General features: G+C 39.2%; 1 protein-coding gene across 8 annotated transcripts in view; it reads left to right on the top strand.

Annotated features, from left to right (window-relative positions):
* Positions 1 to 23468, top strand: part of EPC1 (enhancer of polycomb 1) — a 73754-nt gene that overhangs the window by 33893 nt on the left and 16393 nt on the right. For all 8 annotated transcript variants that reach the window (XM_087778250.1, XM_087778255.1, XM_087778207.1 and 5 more), the window contains 8 exons: positions 16178 to 16337; positions 18043 to 18188; positions 18273 to 18479; positions 18864 to 19012; positions 20420 to 20576; positions 21893 to 22069; positions 22177 to 22266; positions 22352 to 22500. In XM_087778250.1, coding sequence (XP_087634376.1) covers positions 16238 to 16337; positions 18043 to 18188; positions 18273 to 18479; positions 18864 to 19012; positions 20420 to 20576; positions 21893 to 22069; positions 22177 to 22266; positions 22352 to 22500 — 1175 coding nt within the window. In that variant the 5' untranslated portion in view covers positions 16178 to 16237. The remainder of the gene's footprint in view (positions 1 to 16177; positions 16338 to 18042; positions 18189 to 18272; positions 18480 to 18863; positions 19013 to 20419; positions 20577 to 21892; positions 22070 to 22176; positions 22267 to 22351; positions 22501 to 23468) is intronic.

The following is a 23468-nucleotide window of genomic DNA, read 5'->3' as shown; positions in this document are numbered from 1 at the left end:
TCCAGGGATGGAGAACATGATCTTACTTTGGCTTACAGTTACTGAACTGACTCTACTAGGTCAAATCTTTGTTGCAATACTGAATAGATGGAGGAAGTAGGAATACATTGTGGATAGCTAACAGTGCTTCATAGGGTAGTTGCCTTTAACTTACCAATTGGGAAAGGAATAAAATACCTATTTAAGGAAAAAGCCATACAATACTATGTATTTGAGAACTCCAGGTAGTTAGTTATCAGAACAAGTGTGCTGTCAGAAACACCCAAAGATGCAAAAGAAAAAGATTTGAAAAACCTTTTAGGTGTCTTCAAGCTATTATTATAAAAAGCTCTGAAGTATTTGTCTTCAAGACTTTCCATATTTCAGTGATGTCACGTTGATAAACCTAAAGGAAACAACCTACCCCCACAATGTTGGGGTTAAGTGTGGTCCTAAATGCCATAGAGACTTCTTTGTGATAGCAAACTGTGGCAAGTACTTTGTCATCTCTGTTAGAATTTCTTGTTAACAACACGTTTTACATTTATCCCTTGTTTTTCTCACCTTGCATTATAATGTTGATTTTGCTTTCTATTGGTTGGTTACTATTTGGTCCTTTGTTTTCAGCATGGGGAAAAAATTCAGGAATTGTATAGAATGATCAAACCATTTACGGTACCATAAGCAGTATGAAACTGAGGCTGTAGTTGGTAATTTAAAAGCAAACATGTTAGGCAGCTCTGAATTTTGTTCTCTAAGAATGCATGCAGTGTCAAGGTGATGTTTTTCAAGATATGATGTGCTAAATAGTCTTTTATAAGTATGCTTGTTAATGGCAATATAGCTAAAATAGTCCTTTCACAGAAGGGACATGATGAACTCAGGCAAACTTAGAGCCTCTGGTAGCTTACATGGCACTAGGTGGTGAGAGGGAGAGGTAGGATGTCTAGCATAAGAGGGTATTTTCTGAAGTCCTATAAGTGGGTTTCTCTGCTGATGGGTGGGCTATATTCTTGGACTAAGTATTTGAGAAGGGTGCAAAGTAGTCTCTATAATGTCTGTTACACTTCATTATATTAATACGTATTTTATATAGGCACATTAAATCATGGATATTCATACCACTGTAACTTTATTCCTCTGTAGCCAGGAATTGCCCATTAAGAATCAGTAACAGACTGCAGCTGCCTATGTGGTAGAGAAGCAGGCAGTTCTGTGTTGTGACCGGCACGATGGGGTTCAACTGTTCTGCCTGTGAGAGGAGGAGGAGGAGGAAGTAATATGTGTTCCTTGAGAGAACAAGTGTACTTAATTTGTGTTGTGGGTAGAAGCTTTTACTATGCAATAGACTTTAAAAAGAGTGAAGACCTAAGGAATGATGGAAAGGTGTGGAGGCTTTGTGTTCGTGGGGTGTGTTTTTGGTTTGGTTTGGTTTAGGGTTTTTTTTTTTTTTTTTAATGAGGTCATAAAATGACTTGAATGCTGGGTAAGTGAAAGGTGTTAGAAGAACACTTCATTTGGTGGGGGTGGGGTGTGCGGGAAACCAACTGAAAAAAAGCAAAACAAAACAAAAAACTAGCAAAGACTTGACTGGGCTAAAATTGGCAGTGCGGCCTGAACTAACTGACTGCTGCCTCCTCGTAAATCACATTCAGTCGTCCTGTTTTGTCCCAGTCAGACACGTAACTCACTGTGTGCACACAGAGAGTAACAATGATGCTTATAATGCATTGAGCTTACAAGCATTAAGGAAATGCTTGTCCTTATAGTAAACCTTTCCCATTCGCTTCTCTGCTCCCTTCTTTCCTCCCCTCCTCCATATGACTTTACTGTCTTTCACCTTAGTTGTTCAGTGTTTATACCAGCCTTAAAAACAAGTTTGATCATAATTGCACATAAAAGGTCATGAATTCGAAATGCTGGTTTGTATTGTGTTTTTAAAGGCAATCTAAATAAACTTGGAGATTACGAGACACCAAGAATAGCTGACCTATAAAGAATAATGATTTGGCACCTGACTCATAGTGCATGTAGCCCTTTGTCATTCAAAACATACTTTTACTGATCAGGAAACTTCTAAGTTGGTATTTTGTCTAAGCCTTTCAGCCTAATTACAGGCCTCTGCTCTAGGTAGCATCTTCGTGCATTCTAATGTAGCAGTGTTCATTCTAAGCCAAGAAAAATGTCTAAACATGTAGATTTACAAACTGAAGACTGACATCTGCAGCAGGAAGTACATAGATAAGCTCATCACAGTGGTGTAATCTTTGGAAAATCTATTTTAAGTTACTCAGTATTGCACCTGTCACTGTCACTGTTGAAGAAGCACTTTTCCACCTTTGTGGCATCAGACCTGAAATTCTGATCTGTTGTGTACAGAAGCTAAGACAGTTTAGTTGGAAAAGATGGATAGGTTTTACTCGCATTTTCATGAACGCATTTTGACAAAATTCAGTTGACTAGAGCAATTTTATACTGCTAAGTAGGTGTCTTCTTTACTAGATGCTTTGTGCAGTATAACTCTTGAGTATGTCTCTTCTAGTGTTTGTACTTTGGGGGGAGGTTACTTTAGTGTTCTCAAATATCTTAGCAGCTCTCTTGATACCTTGCTGTCTTGGTGCATGAAAAAGCTTCTTCTCTTACTAAGAGTTAACAAACTGCAATGCATTTTTTTTTTTCTTACAACAAAAGTTGTAATTTGGAGAAATATGAGATGGGAGCTTTGATACCGTTGACACTTCAAGGGCAAGGTTAGGTATACTCTTTTCCAGCCTGTGCATATTTGTGCAGCTCTCGTTTCTGTTCATCACTATATGACAGTTTATTTCCATTGTGTGTTATGCAGAGGAATAAAGTACTTAAAATGCAGATATTGTGGAGTCTACAAAAGTGTGCTTGTTTAACAGACTAGCTTTTAGTCATTACTATGACTTACCACGTGCTTTTTCTACAGCCTTTATTTCTTCCCCATAGCACTGAAGTGGATAATGCTTAAAGGGGTTTTTTTGTTTGTTTATTTTTGAAATCAGAAATAAGCTTGATAGTTTAAGGTGATGCTCTGGAAGCTTCTTTAGTTTGAATTTTTTAACTGAACTGTTTTATGTGAGCTTTTTATATGTAATGCATATGTGACTTCTTCAAAGGTGCTTATATTGTTCAGGTTGTTATGGCAAACTTCTTCTTGGTTGTCTGACATGGGATGCGGAGCCTTATCTTGTGAAGGAACAAATTCACACAACTGTTGAAACTTGGTTTTCTCAAGGATGGTTTTGATGTTTTGCTGTCCCCACATAACTTGAATACTGTATAATGTTCAGTATAAATATCAATCAAGTTCTGTTACTACTTAAATGTGAATGGCTGCTTGAGGTAATGAAACTGTACTTTACAGAAGAGGTAGTTGAACCTGACAAGAATGTTGTAAGCGAAGCAATCTTAGGGGAAGGTACAGCTGTTGTAGTTTTGTGTGTTATAGACCCCATGTAAACCCCATGACTCCCTCACTGATTTACCTTTATTATTGTTTTTTGTTCATTTGCCTTTTTCCTCAACCAAAAATAAAGTTGCATTATGTGTTGGTTCTCTCTCAAGCCTCTTTATTAACATTAGAGTTGCATAGTGTACACTGGACTGAAAAGTTCATAGAAGGAAAAAAAAAATGACCAGACTGCTAAACACAAAGACTAAAATAAGTGTGGCTTGGACTCCTAGCTCTTGATACCTTGTGGCTCAGGGAGAGAACAGCTGTGGAAGTGTGGCTGTGGTTTTTGTGCTGTTCTTACTGTCCTTGGTAGGGATGCCCATGGGCTCCTTTTTGAGATGGTTTAGGCAAAGTGGCACTCGGATAAAATGCACACTTGTCTTGCAGTTAGTTTCAAAAAATGTTTCTGCATTCTTTGAAGAGTTTGGTTACTAGTAATGCCTAGCATTTAGGTTAGCCCGGTCAACCAGTTTGGTTGTTGGTTTATTGAAAGTCCTTGGGTAGTTGCCCACTTTGGTGTTTAGAGATCTGACCTTCAAGCTCCAAGTAGTGTTAAGTTTTAGAGTCTTACTGCAAATTCTGAGGGGAAAAATAGTAGCTCTGTAAAAACAGATCTCGAAAACAGTATAATGCTTTTTAACAAAAAGAAACCAAATCCTGTTCTTAATTAAGCTTGTTTTTTCTTCAGAACCTTTGAGCATGTGTAGATCTGGGAAGCTGTTGATCTCCGCAGTTTGTGCAGTCTGGCCTGTGGAAGGGAATGTTTTTAAGCCTTCAGTAGACTTAATACTGGGGAGAGAGAGACGCTCTTCGGACTGTATGTTGCGGCTTTATTCCCTTGCCTGGTGTTTTTCTCTGCCTTACCTGTCTTGATTCTGTACTGCTGCTGAGTTGATTAATGGATCCAGATTGAGATATGCCTTAACTGCAAAGGAAAATGGCTGGTTTAATGAGGATCACTTGAAAACTTGGTCTGAGGAACAGCTCCTATGGAAGGAGTGGTAGATTTATTTTTTTCTGTAGTTAACACAAAACTTTGAGACAAATGTATAAAATTTCACGCAGCTCAGTTGACTGCTTTTTAAGTCCTGTTATCTATCTAAGTGTAGATTTGTAACTTACCTTTAACTTCATCCAGTGCTGTGTATGGTATTCTACTACGATATGTAACTGGAATAGTTGAGGCACCCTGTCTACGTTGAAACATGCAACCCTGTGTGCATCTGCGTATTAGTATTGTTCAGAAGAGCAGCGAAACGGAATAGAAACTTGTTTGCTGCAAAGTTGGGCTACCATGTTACTCGTTATTCAAATGACACTGCTTTTTTTTTATCAGTGCTCGGTACCGTTAACGGTAATATCAAGTCCCTGTAACTAATAAAAATGCTGGAATCCAAGTGTACAGCTTTCGCCATCCATAATTGAGTTGTTGTGCAGTATTGCTGACACACAGTAATGTTTAAGCAAGCAGCAAGATACTGCTGCGTCTATCTTTTAACTTGGGAACTTGATACAATTTTATTGCGAGTCAACTGATGAAACGATCTTGAAGTTCCACTTCCACTTTCTCCATACAAGGGGGAAATAATTTTGCTATAAAGATTTATTCAGGCTCTCCTAAATGGCTTTATAGCTGAAACCTCTGATAAGGAAAGGCTAAATTCTAAGGGCTGTTCTCATTCTGTTGTAGAGTGTATCCTGAAAGCTGTATTCTTGTAAACTGTATGAAATCTTAGTTTATTTTGTGTTACAGTCTGATTTCATCGTGGAGGTCATGCCCTAGACTACTGAAGCAATATGTTAAAAGCATCTTAATGTGTTCTGTAGAATCCTTTATTTAGGGGGAATTTATTTAGTTATTAAACTACATTCTGTTTAATATAGATCACTGAAATAGTTTTGATGCATTGCAGTCTCAGAAATTACAAAGATGCAGTGGCCTGTGGTAAAGAAGGGGGTCTTTAACAGGTTTGCAGTTAGGGCTGGAATCGTGAAATGTGGCTGTGCGGCAAAGTCATGTGAGATGGGCTGAGCTGGTTTAACTGTGCTGATGTTGAAAAGAGGCGATGCTACTGTTGTCCTAGAGCTTGCCATGGTCTTTACCTGTCTGTGAACTGATTTAGCTCACAGCAGAAGACTCACCAAAGAATAACTCCCCTCCCCTCCATGGGTTACAGGGCTGCATAGGCTGAGGAGCTCTATGAGAGCCAAAGTGATGACAGAGGAAAAGATGGGGAATTTTTATGGCTGTTACCAACACTGAGGAGATGGGATAGCTCCTTCTGCTAGTATTGAGCTGTTAGCAATTCCTGAACAAAATATTTCAAACTGATGCCGAGTCCTGTGGTTTTGAATGCATGTAGTGCGGTGGCAATTTGGCACGCAGCCAAGTCACTTCAGTCTTTTTAGGTAGTCTGAATGGGATCTCTGCCTGGGAAGACTGAGGTGTTAAATTCCATTTGTGAACTATACTGCATAATTAACGTATGTGTTAAATACTAGACTTTTTCTGATTCCCAGGGTTCCTAGGTTGTGTACGTTTTCCTCTAGTGTGTCTTGAGCCAATCTCATTCATTTCTTCTTCTCTGCCTGTCTGTTTTCCACAGTAATTTAAACTATGAAACTAATTTCTTTTCAGTCTTCTGGTAACAGAAGAGCAAATTAGCCTCTGTTTCTTCTAGCATTGTTGTGATCTCTAGTACTAATGTTGCTAGGCTTTTGGGTCAAATGCTCTGTGTGTCCTCCACCTCCCTACCACCATTCACTGAACAAGCATAGCGGGTGAAAATTACCCAGAAGTTGTAAGCAATTTGCTGCTGGAAGTCCACGAATACGGAAGCAAGATTTTTCCAAGACAAGGGCAGACTCCTTGCATACTCTTAGAAGTGTCTGATTTAAACGTGGGGAAAGCAGTCGATTACAATGCTCAAGACGGTGTGGCTGACCTAATTTCTAACCAGTGTTCCAGATAAAAAGACTAGTAATTAGCAAGGTTTCTTGATAGTCTGTTAATTACAAAACCATGTATTTTTAAAAGTAAATTGGATCACATTTTCACTGAGCAATTCCTATTTAATCCTATGCAGCTATTTTAAGTTGGCAGATTTTAAGGTACCAGAGATCTAATTATTGTAGTAATTACACTGGAATCTTTCTTAATTGACTACTCATGAGACTGACATCAGTTGATTAACAGAAGTGATCGCCATAGTTTTTCCTCTATGTTTGGAATATGAAGGGACAGTTTTAGGCTCTGCTATAATAACAACAAAACAATTTTCTCTACTGCATAGAGTGATTCAGGGCATTGAGAGGTCTTGGCAGCTTCAGAAGGGAAGTCTACAGCCATGTGGTTTGGGTGAATCTCCAGGCGGCTTAAATTGATGCGAGAAGGCGTTTACCCTGTGTCCATATATACTAGTAGTCATAATAGAAAGATGGCTTACAATTGCTTGGGGGCCGGCGGTGCGTTCACCTTGGCTGGATGCCAGGTGCCATCAAGCCACTCTATCACTCCCCTCCTCAGCAGGACAGCCAGGGGAGAAAATGAGATGGAAAAAAACTTGTGGGTCAAGATAAACAGAGTTTAATAAAAGCAGAAGCAAGGGCCATGTGTGGAAAACAAAGATTTTTATTCTCTACTTTCCATCAGCAAGCACTGTCCAGCCACTTCCAGGGAGCAGGGCTTCAGTAGGTGTAGTGGTTGCTCTGGAAGACAAACGTTGTGAATAATTAATGCCCCCACTTCCTTCTCCTTTCTCTTAGCTTTTACTGATGAGCAGATGTCATATGGTATGGAAAATCCCTTTGGTCAGTTTGGGTCAGCTGTCCTGGCTATGTCCCCTCCCAAGATCTTACGCACCCCTGGCCTACTGGGGAGGGTGGGGGGGAGTGTTGGAGAGACAGCCTTGATGCTGTACAAGTACTGCTTAACAGTAGCCGAAACACTGGTGTTATCAACACCTTTCTAGCTACCAGTACACAGCACTACGAGGGGTGCTATGGGGAAAATGAACTCCATCTCAGCCAGACCCAAGACAGGGCCAGACAGGGGAGTGGGGGGTAGTGATCTACTGTCTTCCTCAGGACCCATCACAGGGGGAGAGCAAGGAATGACGTAACGCTGCTTTGTTGACCCACCACTTCTGTCCTGTTTTGATCACGTGTACCTGTTGTGACCAAATTTAAACTATTGCTGACACGTTATATGATATTCATGTACTTGAGGTCAAGAGGGCAGAAGCTGCATTCATGCTTAGCCATGTAACTGTTGCCTTGCCATTATCAAAGGTCAGATCAATAAGCTGATATTCAGGAGTTGGGCTTTGCTGTCTCAAGAGTCAAGGATCAGTGTAACTCAGGGACTGATCTTGTGCCAGAATACCTGTTGAAGACTTCTGTGCTCTTCAAGGCAGGATCAGATTGCCCTCGTCAGTACCACTGCAGTCAGGTTTGGAGCTCTTCACCAGCAGCTGTTTGGAAATAGATGCTGTAACAAACTTGTCAGAATGTCTTTGCTGTTTTTGCATGTAGTTATCTGTGACTGGATGTGCATGTGAGGTAGTAAAAGGAAAAGTGTGTGGTATGTTTATGTAATAAGTGCTTCTGTATAGAATCGTTAAGGTTGGAAAAGACCCTTAAGACCATCGAGTCCAACCATTAACCTATCACTGCCGAGTCCACCACTAAACCATGTCCCTAAGCACCACGTCTACCCATCTTTTAAATACCTCCAGGGATGGAGACCCAACCAGTTCCCTGGGCAGCCTGTTCCAGTGCCTGACTGCCCTTTTGATGAAGAAATTTTTCCTAATATCCAATCTAAATCTCCCCTGGCACAACTTGAGGCCATTTCCTCTCATTGTGTTACTTGTTACTTGGGAGCAGAGATTGACCCCCACCTCGCTACAACCTCCTTTCAGGTAGTTGTAGAGAGCAATAAGGTCTCCCCTCAGCCTCCTCTTCTCCAGACTAAACAACCCCAGTTCCCTCAGCTGCTCCTCATAAGACTTGTGCTCCCTTCACCAGCTTCGTTTCCCTCCTCTGGACACGCTCCAGCACCTCGATGTCCTTCTTGTAGTGAGGGGCCCAAAACTGAACACAGTACTCAAGGTGCAGCCTCACCAGTGCCGAGTATGGGGGGAATGATCACTTGTCTAGTCCTGCTGGCCACACTATTCCTGATACAAGCCAGGATGCTACTGGCCTTCTTGGCCACCTGAGCACACTGCTGGCTCACGTTCAGGCGTCTGTCGACCAACACCCCAGGTCCTTTTCCACCAGACAGCTCTCCAGCCACTCCTCCCCCAGCCTGTAGAATTGCATGGGGTTGTTGTGACCCAAGTGCAGGACCTGGCACTTAGCCTTGTTGAACCTCATACAGTTGGCCCCGGCCCATCGATCCAGCCTGTCCAGGTCCTGTAATAAGCTGTGAAGTCTGTTGTTCAGGAAGAACTGAGTATTTTTGGTTTCAGTCGTCCTAGAAGCCACTAGAGCCACTTGTTGCCCCAAAGACAAGAAAAATGCAAAGGAAATCTGGAGTATCTCTGAACAGTTTACATTGATCCAAGATGGCTGCTATGTTGTGGTTGTGCGTTCTGTACCTTTGCTTGCAGCCTTGCTGGTGCTTGCCTGTCCCTGGGTGAGCCCTTTGTATTGCAGTGGCAGATAACTACCCTCCTAGAGAGAGTCCCACAGAAACATATTTCTGATGCCTCAACTGGCTCTAGGGAGGGGGAAGGAATAATGTGAGTGAGGGGTGGCATAAAACAACCCAACATCTTAGTTTTTTTCACATAATTCTCCGAGATCACTCTCCATGATCCTCCTTGGATATAAGTTGTTTCTGAGTAGTAAGTTGCAGGACAGCTAAGATCTGGTAACAGGAGGAGAAGGTGAAGAGCATGATCCAGTTTGGTTGTTTTATTCCTTTCCGTCTCCGTTGTGCACAGATTTATTGGATTGAATCTATGGACAAATTCCCCTTAGAGAAGATGGACCATCACTCTTCCAAAAGAGGCCACCTTCCCTGATCACATAGGTTACTGAGATTCTCATCTAACTGAGAGACAAGATACGTATCCCATAGCTCACTGAGCCAAGGAAAGGGGGAGTGCTGGGGAGTGATCGGCATGCAGGAGGTTGTAGAAGTGCTTCAGTAGTCCCTACCATATGTTATGGGGTGAGTTAGTCTGAATGGTCTTGGTGTGCAGCTAAGTCTCCTAGCAACTTTGCCGCGTTGTCCTCCACTATCCTTCTGCCAGTAAATGTTGCTGATGTGAGATAACCTAGGTGTAGGAACAATATTGTCCCTGTGAATTTAGCAGCCGAAAATCTTTACCTTATAGGCTGGAATCAGGTTCATCACCTCTGGATGACATAGTTAACAACTTCTGATTTTTTCCAGTTCCTAACGTTTTCTTATTTCATCTTAATTCTAGAGTAATGTGTGTGTATTTAAGATGAGCTGCAATTTTGTTGAATTCTTCTTGTGTGTTCAGGTTTTTTCTAAAAGAGTTTTGGATCATGAGTTGCTAGAAGGTAAAATGTGTATAAAAAAGACGGGTCTGTGAGTTTGTATCTTTGTACATCCTTGATTCTGCCTCAACTGTGGTCTGTTTTAGTGTAACTGTTGTGAACCTAATACTACTTGACAACTTCCTGTTGAAACTGGTATCCTTTTTAGTTCTTGTACCCTAAACGTCACACAGTGTGAGCTGTGAAATGGTACCTTTGGAAAGCGCTTCTGTCAGGTGAGGGATGGATGTGAGAGGGTTCTCCCCAGTCATACTGATGTAAATCAGACCAGTAGATGGGCAGTGGTTTGACATGGTTCCCAGTAATGACAAAATCAGTTGTGGTGTCCTTTTCTATAGTGTTTGTATTTCAGAGGCGAAGATGTGATTATGATGTGCGCAGACTTGAACTCAGTCCTTTTTATAAGTACCAGTATTTTTAAGAACTTTCCACTTGGCTGTGTTTGGCTTCTTCCACCACCCCATCTTTTGCTTCCCCCAGCGAAGAGAGTACTCCCTTCCTTAGGGTAGGTTTTGAGAATTTGGAGACTTCTCTGCTCTGCTCTATGCACCGGACTTCAGAGTTGGCTGTTTTGGTCATTGCCATAAGCAAATGTGCCTCAAATGATTATTTCTTTTAAGAGCTCTGGAATAATTTGGAGAAATTATTTGAAGAAACATGCAGTGAAGTTACAAAACAGTGGATTGTTTCTTTCATTCTTAAGAAGATGCACTCATTGCTACTGCAGTAACATTTTTTTCGATTGACTTTCTAAAATGATAATGCGCATTCTGTCCCTCTGGTTTGTTCAACTGTTAATGACGGGGTTATGTCACTTAGTCTTCTAATGCCTTGTGTTTTGGTTATCTTACTTTAAATATAGTCTCCAAGGTGTGCTGCGGAGTAAATATTTCATCAGATGTCTTTGTGCTCTGTCAGTGCCAGTTTTTTTTGAGAAACTGTAACTAACTTGGAATCTAACAGTCATGTTGCCAAAAACTTACCAAGCATTACCAAAATGTGAAAGAAGGCAAATACTGCTTGCTTTCAGTTGCTATGCTTCTGCTTGTTTCTGCTTGCAGGCAAGAGTGCCTACTTGTAGTCAGGTTGAACCGCAATTATAGTATCCTTTCTTTTGTGTTCTAATTATTGTAATTCAGCTTTTTTAATGTAGTGTGCTAGAACTGCAACAAGTATGCAAGTACTAAACTTATTTTGAAGAATTACACCCATGTCCTTGCATTATTATTTGAGAGAGGTCCTGTTGCCCCCCAAAGCAGAACTGAACAAAAGTTCCGGCTCCTTCAGGCTGCAGTGAGAGCTGCTCTGCTGTGTTCCTGCCTTCCCCCGTGCCTTTGCTGTTGCCAGCTTGCTTTAGATTATTGTTTCACTCTTTGGTGTTTTGGAACATGCATGCTAATACTGATACAATACAAGGGACAAACTTGGCGTGTTCAAATTAATGGAAAAGACGACTACAGAATAAAGAATGATGTCGAGATACAATTTTGCTTAGGAAATTTCTTAACTACATCATGCCTTGCTACATTCTGGGTAGTCGGAAGAAGGGCTGCTATTCTGGTGGGCTTTTCCTGTAGACTGCCTAATTAGAGGAAAATTTCTAAAGGGGGAAAGTAGTTGTCAAGCTTCTGTTTGTTTGAACAACTGGCAGGATAATCTGATAACTATTGGAATTTTAACTGTCCAAGTACTTTTCTGGACAGGAATATAGTGGGATGAATAAGGTGCAGTTTCATGATACTGGGTGGGTGTTGCAAAAAGTGATGAAGCTGCTCTTCTCCTCAGACACCCGCTGTCTCTGGGCTGAGTGCTCCTGCTGCATCCCTTTGACTCTGGGATTGTCTGACCATGCAGTGAGCCAGTGCAGGAAGCTAACCTGATGCAAAATTAACTTGGGGGGGGAGAGCAAGCAGATTTTCAGGTTTTGGATGAACTCCCTGAATAGCTTTAGACACAAATTTGTGTGAGCATTAGTACAAGGTAGAGGGAATTAAGTTTGAGAAACAGTACCATCATTCTGAAAGTACTGGGTCAAATTAGCATGACAGCACAACCAACTCCCAAAGTTGTATTTCTCATAGCTTTTTATGTCAGCCAGAGAAAGCAACTGAAGAGGAGAGCTTTTCTGGATATGAGCCTAACTAATAGGTTGAAAATAATTAAATGTAAAAGCGGAAGGCAGTTTCAGTGAGAATAAACTACCTTCAATAAGTACGTGTTGTGAAACAGGGTCTGTATGAAAGATCCAAGAGAAGCAAGTTAAGAGAGAGAGGGAAGAAACTGCTACGTCTCCTGTGTTCTTTAGTAGTTCGGACTGAGTTTTTCTAAGACAATTGCAGCTATTCCAGTGTAGTTTCAATAAAAAGGATACCTTAACACAGAAATCTGGATGCACTGAAAGTGGAAATAGATGAATGGGAACAAATAATATGCCAACAATTAATATTTACATAAAATATTTAGCTCAAAAGGAGGAACAAGGTGAGATCTATCTAGCAAAGAATATGCAGAATAAGAAGAGAATATTCTGTAAATATTTGTAGTAAGAGGAAACCTTCTTGATTGTATTTGATACTGAGATGGTAGAAATGTTTATCTACCATAGCTTTTCATGAGTCTTAATATTTTTTTTTCCCTTGGTATTCATTTTAAAAAGACATTTTTTAATTCAGTGATGCAGCTAAGCCAGTTTAATGGTTAGCTGCTACCAAAGGGGATCATCTTTCTCTCTCCCTCCCTTTCCCCACTGCCTCCCTTGCCCCCTGGCAGTTCAGGGAGCTAATTTGTCAGAAGCCTAATTGTTTCTAATTGTTTTCAGGGGAAATAACAGGAGAGAGATGGCTTTCTGTGGATTTGGTTCCCTAAGCTGTCATCATAGGTTCAGTCTGGCATAAGGCAGTGGTAATATGGAGAATGACAGCAAGGGGCACAAGACTGCACCTTGTGGTGGCGGCTAACTATTAGATGAGTTTCCTTCTAATGTGACAAATTGCAGCCTTTGAGCTTGACTAACCCACCTAAAATTCATGCTAGGAATTTAAAGAAAGTCTGAAATAAGTTCTCAAATAGCTGTGAAATTCTGAGGGACAGATGATGTTCCAGAGGAGAAGGGAAAAGGCACTGCAGCGGTGCTTCTTAACAAAAAGAACATAAAACCCAAACCAAAACCCCATAACAGCCTGTTGAAAAGGTGGGAGCTAGAGGCTTATAAACAAGCTACCTTAACAGCAGTTCTTGGAGGAATGTGGATAATGTAAATTATTTGGCCCCAGTGATCACCTGGAAGATACTAATCTCTTTGTAAACAACTAATAGGAGTTTTTCAAGAACAAACCCCAGTTAATCCAGTCTAACTTCTTTCTGTGGCAGGGCTAGGGACCTAGTGGATAGTTGCATCTTGACTTTTAAAAAAGGCTTTTTGATACTGCTCTGTTATGCAATGAACAGAAACAGTATTATAGAAACTTGTATAGTGGAAATATATCTGATTGGAAAACTATATCTGGAAATGGATGAACAGTCAAAGTGAAAAGATTTGGTAAATTTCTGAAGAGGTCTGTCTTTAAATGCCTGTAGATATTTCTAGAAGTGACTTGGACTACAGCATCTACATATTAAATCAAGATAACACGGTGGGCAGCCAGCATGCTTGATTAGGATTTGGAATTCAAAATCATTCTGGCAAACAGAGGAAACCACTGCATTTTTAAATGGAAGGCTGCGGTTTCAGATGAATGAGGTGTTGCATTTGGGTGGGCGTATAATCAGCTGTGCAATCCCAGTGGGGAATGGCTGCAGAATAGAAACTGTAAGCTGTAGTAGGTTAGTTAACAGTAGATATTTAGTGTGCTTTCATGTTAAAAATGAGTGCTTCCACAGTTACCAGTCGCGCCTGTTTATGTGTATATATAGGAGAGAGAGCTGTGCCGAGGCACCAGCTGAGATGTTGAAGTTGGGGGCAAACTCGCTGTTGGTGATGTCTGCCCATATAAGTGAGAACTTGGTGCATGGGGGCGTAAAGGGGAGGTTGCCATGTCTGCTTATTTTCTTTTTAGTAGAGTGTCTCTTGTGATGAATTGGAACAAATATGAACAGCAGATGAGTTTACCTGTTTCAGTTATCTGGTTGCTTTCATAATTTGTAGGTCTGCTAACACTCTGCTCAAGTACTGAGTATTTTTGTAATTGGGATGAAAGTTGGGCAAACCTATGATTTGTGCTTCTGGTTCAAGAATATTGTTAAGATTTCTTTAAATACTTGTTACTGAAAACTGTTAGGAAATTAGTATAGACGGCTGATACTAACTAGCAGTGCCCATTTCCATATCAGAGATGGATCAGAGAAATTGAAATCTTAATTTAGTGTCTTAACCCCCTTTTCTTCCCTGAAACAAAACATTTTTTTGTGTTTAAAAACACGAGTTGGGAAAAATGCACCAGGAATCCTTCTTATGATTATTAAAAAAGTCAGCCTTTGCTGTTATTCAAAAACCATTGGTTATTACTGTGTACTTGACATAGAATCGTGCTGTACTATGTGGAAATAAAGCGTAATTCCCTGTTCTGCAACAGTTGCAGCTCTTGGGACAAAATCCTGAAGAATTATTACTGTTTACACAAATTTGAGGTGTCCGGCAGCGGTGCTTCACTGAAAGGTAGAAAAGAAATGGTTTTGTACCATACCCAAGAAAGAATTTTAGCTGCTGCATCTCCTAGGTGACGTGTGTCTATGCTTAACAAATGCTAGAGGATCAAAATCAGTCCAGTGAGTTTTACTTGCAGCTGTGTGATCTCTCTTATTCTCATGATTAGTCTCTTTTGTGAAGAAACTTTTTAACGGGACAGATGTGAAAAAATCTCTGCAGCTTGCTTGAAGGTAAAGATAGGCTAAAATCCTGTGAATCCTTGCAGCAGAATTATACGTTGAAGCAGGTTTTAGTTTGAGGCTGCACTAACTCTGCAGTTTACAATAAAGCCTATTTTATAATTCTCTCAGGTGTTTGTTTGTTTTGTTTTGTTTTTTTTTTTTCAGTTTAGGCAGAAGATGTTAATTGCCTTTATTGTACTGAAGAGGAGGTAAATTAAAGTCACACAGACAAAGGTGTAACAAGATCATACGAATGAACACTGATATATTTTTACTTCTATATTAAAACCAATTACCCCTGCCACCCTTTCACTGCAGTTCTTGTTTCGAGTATTTCAGTAATCTGGTTTATAGCTGCCTCACTGGTAGCTGTATTGGCACAACTGATGGAGCACTGGTTTACCGAGCACCTAGGAAGGAACATCTGAGTATAGAAACTTAAGAAACCAGCTTTGGTACTAGGGAAAAAATACTGTGTTACATTTTCAGTAAACCGTATCTATAGATGGACACATCTTGCTGTGTAGGTTTTTGTTGGTAGCTCTGTATGAACTCTGCTGATACTACTTACTGTCTTGGCAGCACCACAGGAAGAATGGAATGTGTTTGAATAGTAGCATTAGAAAATTACTAGAATTTGTAATGTTACTAATTTGTTACTTGGGTTGTAGTAACAGAAATAAATGTAATTTAAGCTTGAAAAACAGTTGCAGATTTCTCCAAGTTATGGTTTCTAGTTTATCATTAAACTTTATTTGGTGGATTAGGAGGGGAAAAAGGAGGATAATGGAAAACATTGCAATAAACGAGAATGTCTTTAGGAGTCATTTCTCGGTCTGGGTAAAAACAGTTGCTTGTCTTCTTAACAGGAGATGATGGCAAGTCTCCTTTCTGGTTTTCTGGTATCACTGGCAATAAATGGCCATAACAAATACAGAATAATACCAGAGTAAATATCTGTCTGCAGCTACTTGTTTTAATCTGTATGTGTAATCAATCTTCAGTGTCTCTCCAGAAATATGTAAAGATGGATTTATGTAGCTTGGTGAGCCAAGAACATGCAACTTGACTTACTAAGTTTAGTAACTGAAGTGTTGCGTGTGTTTGTGTAAGAGGGAGAGCTCCACCTACTGGAAAAACCTTCCGGTTATGGAGTGAATTTTGAGTCAAGTGTGCGATATCATTTTTTTTATGTCTGGTCTCAGGGATTTGGAATGAGAGCATTTGCAAAGAAATAGACTTCCTTCAACTTTAAAAAGTCTGGGCTCTGAAAATATTTTCTCAGATTTTCACCTTGACTTGTTCTGCTTTTAGGAACATCATCTCCAACGGGCTATCTCAGCACAACAAGTATATGGAGAGAAGAGGGATAACATGGTTATACCGGTTCCGGAAGCAGAAAGTAATATTGCATACTATGAATCTATATATCCTGGAGAATTTAAAATGCCAAAGCAGCTGATTCACATACAGCGTAAGTAAAGTAATTCATTCATTGAAGTCTACGCCAAGAACTTTATTTTGCCAGTAGTTCAAGAGATTATTCTTAAATGTCTATTGAGCTTGCATCAAGACTGACTTTTGAGAATTAATTTTTTCCAACATGTGAAGGAATACCTACTTCTTACTGAAAAGGTATATTTAGTTCTTGATCAAGGAGATACGTGTCCTTCTTGAGTCTATGTCTGTATGTTAATATTTTAAATTTAGCAATCTCAAAGGCGTGTTTCTGCTCTCTATAACAGTCAGTAGTTACAGCTTGCAGGGAAGTTTAGGTATGTTAGCAATGACAGACACAAATCTACTTGAAGAGGAGAATATATAATACATAGTTAAGAAACAGAGTACCTGTTCCCTGAAGCTTAACCAGGATAAAATGACAGTAGAGTGGATTGGGAAGCCAGGCAGAAATGGCAGTAGTAGTAGTAGTAGTATTTGCCTGTGCCTGGATGGAAGTATTCTACCTCTAAAAGTGGGTGTTTTTTGATATCACTGACGAGTTGCAAATGTGTTGGGATTTTGTTTTTGCTGGAAGACAGCAGCTGTTCTGTTTGGATGTGGCCCTAGATGTGAGCACCTTGTTACTTCAGATAACTTCTGAAAACATTGTAAAAATATCAGCTGTTGCAGAATTCTGTTGTGTGGTGCAATTAAGTAGAATTTTAAAAGCAGTATCTGTGCTACATAAACAGATCTCATGCCGAATTAACTTTGGTTAAATGTTAGACTTCTATATCGGTCCGGCCTTCAGTGGTGGCCTAAAGTATTAGAGCGTGGTGCTCTGCTCCTAGGCCAATGGAGAGACTAATACTGGAAGTCTTCCATGCTGATACTAAGGTTACACTTTTTCATTCTTCTTTTCCTTATCTAGTGGTCTAACAGCTGAAATGGTGATTTTTCAGCTGCATTGTATTCTACCTATTTATTTATTAAAAGTGATGCTTTTCACAGTGTGTTTCCACGTGTGCACTGGGGAAGAAATTTGTCTCTTACAAACTAAACCAACTTGAATGACGCATGAAAACCAGGGAGATCTTGTTTTGAATGCAGAATGCTGCATATTCATAGGATATAATGGAAAACAGAACAGTTGTTGGTTCTGCAAAACATTTACTTGTATTTGGAGATGCTGTGCTTACATAGGATAGACCATGCTGGGCCAGTTCAGTCTGAATCATCTACATCACAAAAATCATTGATGAGAATATGTGTGAGGTCACTGTAATAGAGTCTGCACATGCTTCTGTAGAAGTACCTTTAAAGTGTGTTTGGGCTGAAGTCTTAACCATTGATAATACAATACATAAAACTGTATAATAAAAATTTAACTTAAAACTGTATAAACTAATACTAGATCGCATTGAAACATTTGGCTGATATAAAAATTTCTTCCTGAAAGCAGTGAGGTAGAAAGCTGCTAGCTAGCATGACCACTAGTAAGCTTTCATTGGTTAACAAAAGCATAGTCCAATAGATACCAACTTTAATTCCTGATTTTTAGTGGTGTGATTTTTTTCGAGAAAAAACTAAGATATAACTTCAAAGTAGCATTACTACAACATTCAAATAAATGATTTTGGTTTTGTCTTCAGGAGAATCTTGTGTGTACTCCAGACACTGTTAAGAGAACAAAACATTTCTGTAGTAAAACTAACTTTAACTTCCACTGTATCATTTAGCTTTTAGTTTGGATGCTGAGCAGCCGGATTATGACTTGGATTCAGAAGATGAGATCTTTGTGAATAAGTTGAAGAAAAGAATGGACATCTCTCCTTTGCAGTTTGAGGAGATGATAGACAGACTAGAAAAGGGCAGCGGTCAGCAGGTACAACGGTACTTTGAATAAAGAATTGAAATACGCACCCTATGTATTGCTATATGAAAGTGACATGCTGGGTTTTACATTTAGCCAGTCAGCCTGCAAGAGGCCAAGCTGTTGCTGAAGGAAGATGATGAATTGATCAGAGAAGTGTATGAGTACTGGATTAAAAAGAGGAAAAACTGTCGAGGTCCCTCTCTTATCCCAGCAGTGAAACAGGAGAAGCGAGATGGTTCCAGCACAAATGATCCTTATGTTGCTTTTAGAAGACGAACAGAAAAGATGCAGACACGAAAAGTAAGTAGATCGATACCTCCCTCTGCTTTCTTTGTCTCCCCCCCGCCCAAGTACTAAGTACCTTATATAAAGAAACAGTTCTGCTGTGTAGTATAAAACAACAAAATCTGAGGTGTTCTTTTGTTTTAATTTGCAAGGGTAAAAACATAAAAGAAACTACTTTAGGACACCTATTGAGTGAAAGTTTCTATTTATTATTTTTTCACTAAAGGTACTGCTAAACCTGCTTACAGTGTTGGTAAGCTGTAGCTCATTGATAACATGCACATGCTTCTCTTTGGTTTAGCACGTGCTTGGGTTTTTTAATATACATAAATATTTAGAACTTAAATAATTGAATTAAAGTAAATGATGTGGGGAAACATATACACTGTGTATCTACAGAATCGAAAAAATGATGAAGCATCTTATGAGAAGATGCTTAAGCTGCGTCGAGATCTCAGTCGTGCAGTAACCATCCTGGAGATGATAAAGAGGAGGGAAAAAAGCAAGAGAGAGTTGCTGCATTTAACACTGGAAATTATGGAAAAGAGGTAATGTTTATTGAAAATTTGCTGCAGAAAGCTTTGGAAAGTACTTTGATTTCTGATTCCCACAAATACTTAAAACAGTGAGAGATTTTTAAAGTAAGTATTTAGATTAGACTCTTTCACATATACAGGATAGCATATTTTCATATATGGCTATGGAGAAAAAAATAAAACGTTTTAAGTTGCTTATTATGGAAAAGTGACCTGTCACGCTAATCTACATTGTTTTATTACATGTGTACATGTATTCAAATGTATGTATATATCCTATATATTATACAGGAAGAGAGATCATAGTTTCAGGTAAACTCATTTGGAAATTTGTGTTAAACTTAAATGCGTAGATTAAGGAAATCCCAGCTAATTTTAAGGTCATTTCCAATCATTACCATTCTTCTTCTTGACAAATTGCTGTTCTCTTTTAGCAAACCTTGATCTAATCCCCTCTTGAGGAAAACAAATCGGCATTTCATACAGTATAACATGTTATTCTGTGAATCATCTCCAACTAGTGCTTCTTTTGCAATCCTTTTTGTCAGCTGTGCTGAAGTCCAAATGCTCTGCTCTGTCAACTGTCACTTTCCCGATCTGAGAATGACATTCACAGTGTGGAGTTGTTCTTTAGGTTGATACTTAGAATCTGAATAGACTTCTCTACCTTAAACATTCATGTTGGAAAGCAGATGTTTTGAGTCAGTATTTTAAAGCTCTAAAACTAATTTTTTAGTCTGGTTTCTTATGGAGACAAGTTGAATGTCAGTCTGCCCTCTCTACCAGGGGCACTTTTTTCAAGCACTGACTATTTTCAGTAGAAATAGAGAGGGGAGAAATATCAAAGATTTTCCAGTAGCTTTTTCAAGAAAAACAAGCTGTTGAATAGAGGAAACGCTCTAATGCCCTCCTCGGAATGGAGAACTGCAGTTCAACTCAGTGCTTTCCACAGTGTTGAAATGTTACATGTTTCATGGATCTGCTGGTTGTGAAACTATTCCATAACACAGAAGAGGGAGGATTCATGAATAAGGCACTCTCTCTCACTGTTTAAAACCTTTTGGGTGATAAATGTATATTTTTAAATGGTACCTGTCGCCTAGTGAGGGGGGAGGGAAACCCTCTCCTTTCTTTCTAGTTTCTGCTTCTTTCCTTTACATTATTGTCTTTTGGAGATGTTTTACAGGCTTTACAGGGTAGCTGTCCTTTTATTTATTTGTCAGCATTAGTCATCACAATGAATTTTCCATGTTATTAGTCCCCTGTGCTGGAACAATACTTTCTGTGCTTCTTGCTGTCATCCTGGATGTCCCTTTACCCCAAGTTGCAAGTATTAGTCTGTGTTTCTGTATTGTGCGATTTTTAAATGAGACACATACACTGTAAATGTTCCAACAAATAAAATAATTCTGATTTCAGATACAATTTGGGTGACTACAGTGGAGAGATCGTGTCTGAGGTCATGGCACAACGGCAGCCGATTAAACCTACCTATGCTATTCCCATCATTCCTGTGACTAACAGCAGTCCTTTTAAACACCAAGAAGCTATGGAACTGAAAGAATTTAAAGTTAAAGTGAGTAATGTCAGTAACCGAGTTACGAGTTCACGCTGTTACGTATGCAAGATACAGTGTTCTAGGATGTGAGGAGGGGGGAAGCTGAAACTGGAAATAGACTAGCAAAGCTGCAATTGGAATAAAATGCTTTGTTGCGCTGGAATTATGAGGATAACATACAGGCTACTGGCATTCCTCAAGACAGAAATAAAGGAAATATAGACGACTACAGACAACAGGACACATGCGGTTGTATTCTTATTCCGGGGGATATGAGCATTTTCTCTATTACTGTTGATAAAGTTAGGATATCCTGAATAAAACTGTATTTATTACCTAGATATTGGACAAAGGTAGGACTAATGAGGTAAAATCTATATCTTGTTCTAAAGTCATGTAGTTACTGTAATCTGGAGGGTTGTTTTTTGTTTTGTTTTTTAAAATATGTTCCACTGATATTCCCAGCATGCTGTATAACTTTGGTTTTGTATTTAAGTAAAGTATCAAATTATCTTAGTTGATTTAGAAAGCTGACCAGCACTTTTTTCCTGCAGGCTTTTAATTTTGTGTCATACAAAGCATAGCTACAGTGCCAGCAACTGAGCATATTAAATAGGTCAGGTAACACAGGAGGAATGCTGAGGTATAATTTGAATTTTAAACAAAGATGTCTTAGAAGAATGTCCAAAGGCTGTTCTGAATCTGACAAGACGGCTTGAATCAGTGAATACTTCCATTGATAGTAGAGCATTGTAACTGAGATTGCTGGAGTGTACTTACTTATTAGTGATGTTGGGTCAACGCAGTGTCTTGCAGCTTGAAGGAAATCTGTTTCTTGGAAACTTGGGAGATGCACTTAAATTTGACTTTGCATAGTATGGGGAAATGTGTTTAATTTTTAGAGGATTCTAGGTATCTTTGAGAAGTCTGACTTCTATTTTTGCCTTTAAAGCATTGTTTGGTACTTAGTAATTCCCTAACACTGCATTAATGCCTATTAATTTAAAATGCTAGAAAATAAAAAAGGTGCCTCATGGAGATCATTGTATATATTTTGGTCTGCTTTTCTAAAGTAGTACTGTTACCTTAACCGCTAGTGTTTTACCTAGCACAGATGGAGCAAACAGTGCTTGATTCCACCTTGTCTGTTTAAATGTTTCAATTACTGGAAATGAAATGCAGATATTCATGAAACAACTACATCTTTTGCTATCAAGATGGTGGATGGATGAGTTCACTTTTTAGCTTGCTTACACAGGAGCTCTCTAAAACTCCTGTTTTAATATCATTTGCTTGTGTGTGTAATTTTATGCTGCTTTTTTTTTTTCTTGCAGCAAGATAAACCTGATGTTATTAGACCCAAAAGAAAGTATGAGAAGAAGCCAAAAGTCTTACCTTCGTCTGCTGCTGCTACTCCTCAACAGACAAGTCCTGCTGCGCTGCCAGTCTTTAATGCTAAAGATTTGAATCAGTATGATTTTCCTAGCTCAGATGAAGAACCTCTCTCCCAGGTAGGACCTCTAGGGTTCTGTGCTGCTCTTGGGGAAAGAATAGCAGTAAAACTCATGAATTTACTAATATCTCTCCTCATACACCCCACCTCATCCCCTCTTTAAAGATTTTGTCTGGTTCTTCGGAGGCTGAGGAAGAAAATGATCCCGATGGTCCTTTCGCCTTCCGTAGAAAAGCAGGCTGTCAGTACTATGCTGTAAGTAGAATTTCCTTGTGTATCATAAGACAGAGCATCATTGTGGGAAAACATCGTGTGTTTAATTGTTTAAAATTATTTTAAGCCTCATTTAGACCAACCTGGCAGCTGGCCATGGAGTAGCCCTAAAGAGGGAAGATTAGGAGATGTGCGTTACAGATACTGCTTAACCACCCTCACTGTACCCCAGAGGTGTATTGGGTTTGCACGAAGACGGGTTGGCCGTGGTGGAAGGTAAGTAGTACATAATTGTTGCTGGTTTTAAAAATTAAATTAAAAAAAAAAAATCCGTAAGAAATTTAAAAAAAAAAAAAATCAAAAATGGAGACATCAAAGAGATTGACCTTTTAAAATACTTCCATTTGATACAAGTTTCCTTAGTTGGTTAATGTCTCCATTTTTATTTTGCAGTAGTGGAAGCCGCTTTAATACTGTTTTCTTCAGTGTTTCTAGGGGTTTTTTTATTGCTGGCACTCCCAAGTTCTGAGGTGAAAATACATATATGTTTTCAGTTGTGATTGGTGGTTTGTATTTAAGTGATTTGCATGGTTGTCTTCAAATAGTAGTATTTAAAACCAGCAAAAACCACATTTTTCAGAAAATGTTTTTCTGCATTTGGACCATAGTTGGTGATGTGCCAGTTGTAGAGGAGAATTTTGGGAAGAATACTTAGAGGTGACAGTAACTTGAATTTCCAACATCGTCAAAAATATCAGAGAATTAAGGACTTGCTTCAGGCATTTTGATTCTAAGCATCTTTATTGAAAACAATTTATAAATTGTTCAGTATATAAGTGCTATTTCTTAAATATTGTATGATATCTTTAAGAAAATGATACATTGGTATTAAATTTTAATTTTAAAAAAAAGTGTAAGAAGTGATTTGGCTTTCACATTAATGCTTAGCATGTCTTCACATATTAGCAAGTCAGATTGCTATATCAGCAAAATCAGAATGGGAGCTGAATGTTCTGACTGGGATTTTGCAAGGGGATTTGGAAGTTAATGTGTGACATCCCCACTGCATTGGGTTGCTTATAGGTGTATTCAGTATATATGGGAGTAAGGCTTTTGAACTGAGGTTACTTTAGAAGGGCATTTGAATCTCTTTTTAGTTACTTAAGCCATTTTATTTTATTCTCTAGTTTTTTTTTTTCTTCTTTGCCTTGTGGAACTCTATTTTCCAGCCTGATGTTTAACAA

Source organism: Nipponia nippon, unplaced genomic scaffold (assembly GCF_047370975.1).
Source record: "Nipponia nippon isolate SJK-2023a ecotype South Korea unplaced genomic scaffold, ASM4737097v1 scaffold_1, whole genome shotgun sequence".
Lineage (NCBI taxonomy): Eukaryota > Metazoa > Chordata > Aves > Pelecaniformes > Threskiornithidae > Nipponia > Nipponia nippon.
Note: the sequence above shows the minus strand (reverse complement) of the source record. Positions and strands in the feature narration are given on the sequence as shown.